Below are 10,425 nucleotides of genomic sequence, written 5' to 3' on the forward strand. Positions count from 1 at the left end.
TAATGCTTCCTTGATTACCCTGCGTGTTATCCGTCCTTCGTGGGTCTCTGGATTTCCACGTAATAAATAAACAAAAACGCGTAAGTCAGACCTCTGCGTCCACTCACCTCCAGTGTGTACTCTGCAGGTCCATGCGACACGTCGAGGAATTATCGCGTTACACCTCCTATCCCTCCTCCTCCTCCTTCTCCTCCTCCTTCTCACCCCCGCCGCACACGTTCGTTCGTTATCTCTCAACCAGCCTTTCTTTCCGGTAACCACATCCAACCCCGCGGATCGGAGCACACCTATTTGCACTTCTCTTAATTAAGTCGCATTGGTGTGCTTACCCGTCTCGTCCTCTGCAGCCACGCGGGTACCTTTCCCCATCATTTATTTATTCATGACCCTCACTCTCTTTCTTTTCGAACACACAACGAGTGCGGTAGACTTTTCACCGCGCGGTCGTCGTGCCCCATCATCACGTATGTGCATGTGAATAGAAGCAGACGAGAGCAGCCACCCAGCGGGCCCCAAAGTGCGAAAAGTTATTTCCTTCTCCTCCCAATTTACACCCGTCCTTTTTCCCTCTTTCGCAACAAAGGCGAGAAGCGCCCACGTCGAGCGTCCGTCGGGTAGCGCTGCCGACGCCAGCGCTCGCAGCGCGCGCTTCAGGCGGCGCGCGCGTCCCAGCTCGGAGACGGAACCCCAACACGCCATGGCGTCGGCAACGCGGCTGCGATGTTCCCCCGATGTCTTCGCTTCGTCGTTGCCGTCGCTGTCGTCGACGCCGTCGTCACGACGGTTAAGTCGAACGTGAAGGCTCCTTCTTTGTTATCAACGGTGAGTTCCTTATCTCAAGTCCCTCGGCTATAGCGATTCTTTGTCTTGTGGCAACCTTAGAATAGGGTACTTGTCATCTTGGTTAGGGTTAGATGGTGAAGTGATAACTTCTAGGTTAAAAGTTGCACCTGATAAGCTGGTGAGTGATGGTGATTCCGAAGATCGCCATAGACGGTGACCAAACGCGATGTAGCCCGTCTTAAAGAACCCGTCTCTTGTTGGCTGACAGATGAACCTTCCTTCGTATATGTGCCTCTTAAAGTGCCGAGGATACCGGCGATAGATTGGCGAATCCGACCAAGGAAGATGCTCGTTGGATATGATCGCGTTGCTAAGCCGAACGTACCTTGGAAAGCGGACCTCGCGCGCAGAAGACGTGTTGTAGGTCATACCGATGCATGTTTCTAAAGGTCCAGGAAGCGGCTGTGTTTCACCTGTTGCCGAGGTCATCGGTAATCGAGCGGGAGGTTAGAAACCCCTAGCGAGCCTCCGTGGCGCGAGGAGGCAGCCATTGATGGCGGCAATCGATTTGCTTGCAGGCTGCTGGTCCGGGCGCCGCCGAATGTCGGCGTGCAGTGGCATGGCAGACGGCGTCTGCTACAATAGCTCTGCGGGGGCCACCACGATGATGACATCCCACCCCAGGGTTGTGTGGACCAACTGCTCGAGCTTCGTCTTCCCCCCAAACTGTTCTTCCCCGTCCTCCGGCATGGAACACTTCTTCAATGAGCCACCCGTCATCGTGGTCGAGCTGGCCAAACTTGTGTACGGCATCATTTGCCTGGTGGGACTCTGCGGCAACTCGCTCGTGCTGTACGTGGTGCTTCGCTTCTCCAAGATGCAGACGGTGACCAACATGTACATTTTTAACCTCGCCCTAGCGGACGAGATGTTTCTCATCGGTATGCCTTTTTTAATCGTGACCATGGCGTACAAAGGTTGGCCCTTTGGGGCCGCCATGTGTAAGATGTACATGACAACCACGTCCATCAACCAGTTCACGTCCAGTCTCCTGTTGACGGTCATGTCGGCCGACCGTTACGTCGCCGTCTGCCATCCCATCGCCTCCCCCCGTTACCGCACCCCGTTCATCGCCAAGTTCATTTGCCTCACGGCGTGGACAGTGTCCGCTCTTCTTATGGTGCCCATCTACATGTACGCCAGCCTGATCATTGACGGCAACGGAGCCATCATCACTTGCAACATCGTCTGGCCGCGTTCGGCCGCTATGAACGGTCAGACTGCCTTTACACTGTACTCCTTCACCCTGGGGTTTGCCATCCCGCTCGCCCTGATCCTGCTCTTCTACATCCTCGTCATCTGGCGGTTGAGCCGCGTCGGACCGCGCGGTCGCCGGCGGTCCCACCGCAAGGTGACCTACCTCGTGCTCACCGTCATCACCGTCTATATAATCTGCTGGCTGCCTTACTGGGCCGCGCAGATGTACATAACGTTGGTGACGACTCCTGCCAGGCAGACGGCGGTCTCTTTTACCGTCTTTCTTCTCTGCGGTGGCCTGTCATACGCAAACTCGGCAATCAACCCAATCCTGTACGCGTTTCTCAGCGATAACTTTAAGAAGTCTTTCGCCAAAGCCTGTTCCAGCTGCACGGCGCGGCCGGGCACACGAGATGCGGATCCGCATCAGATGCACCCGCTAGAGAACAGCGCCCTGCCGGCGCCCAAGAACAGGGGCCACCCGTCGCAACCGACGACCACGACCGTCACAGCGCCCGAACCGTCGGCCGTTCAGCCTCCGCCTGCATCACCCTGTCCGGTGTGATACTCCCATCGTTGCTCAGGCGCTCGTTTTTTTGTTACTTCTTTTTCGGCCCAAATAAAATGGTATGCCCAAAATCCTCTTCTCTCTCTTGGCGCTCTCTCCGTGATCGATCGCCACGTCCTGCGCTCCACTGGCTAAGCAACGGATGCAATTTTGATGTGTCCCTGCATGTTAAGCTTGTCGCGTACGTGGGCGTCGCTGGCCATTGTGGATATATTGGCACGCGCGGCCCGGCAACAGCTGTCAGTGAGGAATAAGGGATAAGGGGAGCTCTTCATTTCGACGCGCGCGTTCTGTCTTCAAGGGAATGGATAAGGGGGAGGGACATCTTATATGTTATGTAAGTAATTTAGCCAGATTAGGCCCCTCGCGAGGTGGCCTCCGTAATGTAGCGCCAGACGCGTTGCATAAAGGCCTGGTTTCGTAAGGGCTTTTAGGGTTCCAGTTTCTGAGCCCCCAGCCGCGTCGCGGAAGTTCTCGGCTTTATGAGGACCGTGTTGGGATTTGAATATTTTATGCCGGCGGAGGAGCTGAGAAAGGCGCGCGGTCGGGGTGAATATAGATGCAATTGCCTGCTACGTTATGCGTCGCGATAACAACGCGGCGAAAAAAACGCTCTTAGAGGTGGCGTCTGGGAGCGACGCTTCTTCGCCATCGGACGCGCAATTCGTTCATGATGTATATATAGGGGTTGCAACCAGGGAGTTGCGGAGTTGCCACTCTGGGGGTTGGAATGATTCCGGAATGATTCCAGATTTATCAGAGAATGGAATTGGAATGGAATGGAATGGCGGAAACTGTCCTAGGAATGGAATGGAATTAGGCCTTTTTTTTCGCAGGCGGAATGGGAATGGACTGGTCTGGGTGCCACACGGTCAAGGGCGAAATAACCTTGTCTTTTTTGCTTTTTCCGTGATGGGTAATATCAATCTCCTCTATAGCACTGCTGGGATACCCAGCACGGTTACCGGTCCCTTTTCTTTTATTCATGGAATTAAAGGAATGGAATGGGGTTGCCAAGCCATTCCAGGAGTGGAAATTGGCCACACCTTTTCCTTTCGTTCCGAGGAATTGAAAGGAATGGAATTATCGCGAGTCTCCATTCCTCGGAATGGAATGGAATGGGTGATCCCATTCCGCAACCCTGCACTCTTAAAAATGAGTTTCACCACATAGCACACTCCTAGCCAACCATCATCCCGTATAACAACGTTCTCGTCCCTGATTTGTTGAAAACGTGGGGCGGAGCCTATTTTGTGACACTTATGCTGTTCATAATTGTCACAAAAAAAGGCATACGCCTCCCGTTTTCAGCAAATCACGGAAGATAACGATATCATTCGAGATTATGGTTGGCTAGGAGCGTGCTATGCAGTGAAGTTCATTTTTAAGAGTGTGCCTTGCCCAGTGTTATGCTGAACACTGGGAGGCGGTGGGTTCGGACCCAACAATGGGCTGTATACTGTCCGAGGTTCTCCTCTCGTTTCCGGACACATTTACTGGACGGATATCGGTATAGGTCTACTGAAGTCGGCCCAGGACGCATACTAATATGCTTGTCTTTCCACTCCAACTCTATACTTCCAATATAGGCCCAAATCGACGTTTTAGGCACACTCTTAAAAATGAACTTCACCACATAGCACGTTCTTAGCCAACCGTCATCTCGAATGATATCATTATCTGCTCTGATTGGTTGAAAACGGGAGGCGTACGCCTTTTCTGTGACACTTATGCTGTTCATAATTGTCACAGAAAAGGCGTACGCCTCCCGTTTTCAACAAATCAGGGCAGATAACGATATCATTCGAGATGATGGTTAGCTAGGAGCGTGCTATGCGGTGAAGTTCATTTTTAAGAGTGCACTCCTTCGCAATGTCCGTCCACACCCAGTCCACACCCATACACCGCTCACAGCCATAGCTTCGTCGCGGTGTTGACATATAATTTTGATTTAAAAAAAAAACGTACGCAGAAGCAGGGGCGGCGCAACGTCCTGAATTCACGGGGACCCGAGATCCCAACCGGCACCACCCCTATACCATCCCCCACCACCCCAACACACCAATTCATGCCCACACTCTTAGAAATGAACTTCACCGCATAGCACGCTCCTAGCCAACCATCATCTCGAATGATATCGTTATCTGCCTTGATTTGCTGAAAACGGGAGGCGTACGCCTTTTCTGTGACACTTATGCTGTTCATAATTGTCACAGAAAAGGCGTACGCCTCCCGTTTTCAACAAATCAGGGCAGATAACGATATCATTCGAGATGATGGTTAGCTAGGAGCGTGCTATGCGGTGAAGTTCATTTTTAAGAGTGCACTCCTTCGCGATGTCCGTCCACACCCAGTCCACACCCATACACCGCTCACAGCCATAGCTTCGTCGCGGTGTTGACATATAATTTTGATTAAAAAAAAAAACGTACGCAGAAGCAGGGGCGGCGCATCGTCCTGAATTCACGGGGACCCGAGATCCCAACCGGCACCACCCCTATACCATCCCCCACCACCCCAACACACCAATTCATGCCCACACTCTTAGAAATGAACTTCACCGCATAGCACGCTCCTAGCCAACCATCATCTCGAATGATATCGTTATCTGCCCTGATTTGCTGAAAACGGGAGGCGTACGCCATTTTTGTGACAATTATGAACCGCATAAGTGTCACAAAAAAGGCGTACGCCTACCGTTTTGAACAAATCAGGGCACATGGCAATATCATTCGAGATAGTGGTTGGCTAGGAGCGTGCTATGCGGTGAAGTTCATTTTTAAGAGGACAACGGCAAGCCCTATCGCCATCACCACCACCACCATCATTTTTAAGAGTGCACGTCCCAAAAAAATTTGAGGCAGTCTGAATGACAAAAAGTGACAAATGCTTTATTGTTTTCGTCTCGTATGGATCGAATGTATGTTGCGTTATTTGCATATGAATGTTGCAGCATATACAAAATAATAACCAAAACCCAGCACGCAAGCATCTCGCACTGTATCACGGTCATCCCAAAGACTCCCTCTCCCTCTGAAACTCTTCCGCGAGACGAATTCCTTTGCGTTGTCGTCGCGCATGTCGAGTTTCTCCGGGTAGGCGTGCAAGATGCACAGATGGTATAGTCGTCTCAGCCCCATGGGAGATCGTAGGAACGCCTGCACTCTCCGCAGTAACGAGAACGATATTTCTCGGCCGTTGCTGATATTTTTTATGTATATTTTTTTGTTGCTTCCGTGTTAGCACCGCGAAGCAACTGTAGCTATTATTATTATTATGCCATCGAATTATTATTATGTATTATTACGCCATCGAATCGATACGAAGTCTCACAGCTCGTTTTATCCTACACTCTTAGAAATGAACTTCACCACATAGCACGCTCCTAGCCAACCATCACCCCGAATGATAACGTTCTCGCCGCTGATTTGTTGAAAATGGGAGGAGGAGCCTATTTTGTGCCGTGCATAATGAGCACAGAATAGGCTCCTCCTCCCGTTTTCAACAAATCTGGGGCAAGAACGTTGTCATTCGGGGTGATGGTTAGCTACGAGCGTGCTATGTGGTGAAGTTCATTTTTAAGAGTGTGTCTGACTATACACTCTTAAAAATGAGTTTCACCGCATAGCACGCTCCTAGCCAACCATCATCTCGAATGATATTGTTATCTGCCCTGATTTGTTGAAAACGGGAGGCGTACGCCTTTTTTGTGACACTTATGCTGTTCATAATTGTCACAAAAAGGCGTACGCCTCCCGTTTTCAACAAATCAGGGCAGATAACGATATCATTCGAGATCACCGTTGGCTAAGAACGTGCTATGTGGTGAAGTTCATTTTTAAGAGTGTAGGAACGCCTTCACTCTCCGCAATAACGAGAACGATATTTCTCGGCCGTTGCTGATTTTTTTCTATATATATTTTTTTTTGTTGCTCCCGTGTTAGCACCGCGAAGCAGCTGTGGCTATTATTATTATTATGCCATCGAATTATTATTATGTATTATTACGCCATCGAATCGATACGAAGTCTCACAGCTCGTTTTATCCTATCTGAATATACACTCTTAAAAAGGAACTTCACCGCATGACACGCCCCTAGCCAACGGTGATCTCGAATGGTATCGTTATCTGCCCTGATTTGTTGAAAACGGGAGGCGTACGCCTTTTTTGTGGCAATTATGAACAGCATAAGTGTCACAAAATAGGCTCCGCCCCACGTTTTCAACAAATGAGGGACGATAACGTTGTCGTTCGAGATTATGGTTGGCTAGGAGCGTGCTATGCGGTGAAACTCATTTTTAAGAGTGTACCATCATCTCGAATGATGTCGTTATCTGTCCTGTTGATTTGTTGAAAACGGAAGGCGTTACGCCTTTTTTGTGACAATTATGAACAGCATAAGTGTCACACACAAAAAAAAAAAGGCGTACGCGTCCCGTTTTCAACAAATCAGGGCAGGTAACGATATCATTCGAGATGATGGTTGGCTATAAGAGCGTGCTATGCGGTGAAGTTCATTTTTAAGAGTGCGCTATAGCGTCACCGCTCTCAAGTCAGCTCTGTACCTTGAGCCATTGGATCACCGCCGTAATTTCCGGACACTCCATCTGTTTCATAAACATTTTCACCCGTCGCCCTTTACGGGGGGGGGGGGGGGGGGGAGTGACGTTGATATAGAGGAAGAGGAAACAAGGTCTGGCTGCTCAAAAAGGCGGCACGTTTCGTTTCCTAAGTCGCCCTTCACTCTCCTTTATATTCGTCCAGCGCGTTACATATTAGCCAACGGTTGGATATAGCACTCAGAAATGCCAACCGTTCTTCTCCCGTAGTAACTTTTTTTTCTTCTTTTCCTTCTTTCCACGTGTCATGAGATTGTGGAATTGTTTACCCTCATCCATCACCTCAGGCGTAAATCATACATCATTTAAAACCGCTCTCCGCTCTTTTTTTTTCTTTTTGTTTTCCTGTGTAGTGTTACCAATCTATGTCATGCAACCTCTCTTCTGAAAATCTTCGGAAAACCCAGGGAAAACCTCAGCCAGCACAGCCGGTGGTATAGGACTCGAACTCACCACCTTCCAGTCGTTCCTGAAGTGGCAGGTACAACCAACAAGACACGCACATCCCAACCAACCGACAAAGCCTTGACTATGTGCTCGTAATTTGATCGATAAACGTTAATTACGAACGTGGTGAATGTTTCAGTGACAATAACTGCGTTTAGTGAAGCAGAGATAAGCTTTAAATTCAAGTTAAGGGAGCGTTGATCCAGGAGGTTCAAATGTTAATCGGCATTGGTGAAACCAGGCCTTCACTCTTAAAAAAAAAGGGTGTACTTTAACTCCTTTCCTTGCCACATATATAACACCCTTTTGGAGAGTACAATTACGCTCAAAAGGGTGTCTCCTCACTCCCTCAAGGGAGTAGCATTACACCTTCTCCCTGCTGGGGAGTAATATTACTCTCCAGTAGGGAGTAATATTACCCTTTTTTCTTGGAGTAGAGCGCACGACCGTAGTTGTCGCAGCCCAATGGACCTTTTCCGAGTAAGCATGTGCGCATGCGCAGCCGCGGCTGCAATGTTTTGGGGTAGGTAATCGGTGTCAAGGCTGCGCAGACGTTCGAGACCGACACTTGACGACAATTTGTACTCGTAATCAGCACAATACACTTTCACTCTTTCCGCATTCTTTTTGCAATCCGATCTGGCTACTTCCCCGCGACAGGAAAAACGAGAGGCGTACGCCTTTTCTGTGACACTTATGCTGTTCATAATTGTCACAAAAAAGGCGTACGCCCCCCGTTTTCAACAAATCAGGGCAGATAACGATATCATTTGAGATGATGGTTGGCTAGGAGCGCGCTATGCGGTGAAGTTCAGTTTTAAGAGTGTAGGGAAATCTGGGGAAATTTTTTGTCCAATCGAGGGGAAAAAATGCGAATGGAGGTTGGCAACACTGGCGTACGCCTGTTTTTGTGACACTTATGCAGTACATAATTGTCACACACAAAAAAAGGCGTACGCCTCCCGTTTTCAACAAATCAGGGGCGAGAACGATGTCATTCTGGATGATGGTTGGCTATAGAGGAGCGTGCTATGCGGTGAAGTTCTGTTTTGAGAGTGTAGGAGGCCTCCTTCTCTCGCTCACTCCGCCATTTTAAATTATTCAAATCAATTACTTTCCAAAAAATACCTGATTCGCTCGGGATTGGACGGTGGTTGTACGGACCGGACAATGCAATCTTGAAGCAAGCTTCCTCAGACGCTTTCAGACATATGTCGGCACAGTTCCCCTAGAAGTCGGCCCAGGACGCACATTTCCCCAGGGCGTCAGTCGTGACGTTGCCCACCTACGCGAGGCCGACAACGGCAAGCCCTTTCACCATCACCACCACCACCACCACCGCAATCTTGAAGCAAAACACGGCGTTTGTCTTACGACTGATGGGAGAGGCTTAAGTTTTATGGGTCGCAACCCTGTCGAACAAAGCAACCTGGATACAAGATTGGACTGGGTAACATAAATCTAACGCAATTACCTACTGGGTAACGTAACCTTGAATTTGAGCTGGGAAGAAGAAGAAGAAGAAGCGGACGAGACCCATAAAAGGCCTTCCGACGTGTCTTCTCGTCAATTCTACTTCTACTTCTTCTTGTTCGCCGATCCTTTTACCTCAATGTTGCCTACACTCTTGTTCTATACACGTTAGGTATTTCGTCTAGACCCCCGGGGAGGGGGGGTGGAGGAAGGGCTTTGAAAGACTTCGTACCAGGTCAATCATTCATTCTGTCTGGCGACCGAAATGTCGGGAGGAGTGGGCAGGGTCTGATGGAAAGAGGTAGTTTTATTTCTGTGTGGTCCCATTAAGGTACAGGTTTAAGTGCTCCCCTGGACCCCGGGCTCGAGGCGGTCCTTTATTTATTTATTTATTTGTAGCGAAATGGTTGAAAAGTTTTGCGGCGTATGACCTTCTAGCGCTGTCTGAATTTGCGTTATGTGTATTTTATTTTTGGGATCTTCCATTCATGTGCAACATTTCCTTCTTCTTCTTCTTTTTTTTTTTCTTTTTGTGAAACTTAGAATTGGCTCTGCCTTCTAGCGTTTCTGCTTGAGAAACGTTTCAAGAAGCTGATTTCTGCCGTTTGCAATGTATATATATACGCGGAAGTTTCCAAATCTTCTTGCATACTTCGAGTCGAATCTTCCGGTACTGTTAAGAGGTCTCTGTCGAAAACAGCACACTACCGTGCGTCACAGCATTGCGCATTATACGAGGAGTTTTTGATTGATTGATTGATTGATTTTATATTTGTCTAACGTCGAGTAAAGGTAAAGTTAGTTTATATGAAATTTGAGCTAACTGGAAGATCAAATAAAGTTGTTGTTGTATATCGACAAAATACTGTAGAGTCATTTTGCTTTCGCGCTTTTTCTTTTTTTCTCTCAGTTTTCGCGAGCCACGAAATAATCGTTTACCCCTCAGTATAACATCATCACCCACCATATGTGTGTGTTTCCCGGTGATATGTCCGTTTGTATATGGCAAGAGACACATTTGAAGTACCGAAAATGAGTACTCTTTTCGAGCTATACGGTGTGCTCGTAGCTGTATAGTACGTCGTTACGAAAAAAACGCGCCAGAAATTGTTGAATCAGTAGAGTTTTATTCGGAACTCCCAGGTGGACACTGAGACATTTATTCAGTGACCCACATGGCTTTTAAGTCCTCTATTGTGTTATCCAGACAGTGTGACAGCTAATCGAATTGCTTGAGTGATTTATACACTTCAACCCCCCCCCCCCAATATGGAATA

General features: G+C 48.6%; 1 protein-coding gene across 1 annotated transcript; it reads left to right on the forward strand.

The window, feature by feature from the left end:
* The first annotated feature begins 596 nt into the window (after window positions 1-596).
* LOC135393538 (somatostatin receptor type 2-like) lies at window positions 597-2,673 on the forward strand. The gene is made up of 2 exons (XM_064623947.1): window positions 597-822; window positions 1,362-2,673. Exon 2 carries the CDS (start codon window positions 1,385-1,387, stop codon window positions 2,603-2,605), a length of 1,221 nt encoding a protein of 406 aa, XP_064480017.1. The 5' UTR covers window positions 597-822; window positions 1,362-1,384; the 3' UTR covers window positions 2,606-2,673.
* Window positions 2,674-10,425: the final 7,752 nt, after the last annotated feature.

Source organism: Ornithodoros turicata, chromosome 4, assembly GCF_037126465.1.
Source record: "Ornithodoros turicata isolate Travis chromosome 4, ASM3712646v1, whole genome shotgun sequence".
Lineage (NCBI taxonomy): Eukaryota > Metazoa > Arthropoda > Arachnida > Ixodida > Argasidae > Ornithodoros > Ornithodoros turicata.

Excerpts from the sequence above, each read along its gene's own strand:
- LOC135393538 (XM_064623947.1), top strand. The coding sequence starts at position 1,385 with ATGTCGGCGTGCAGTGGCATGGCAGACGGCGTCTGCTACAATAGCTCT.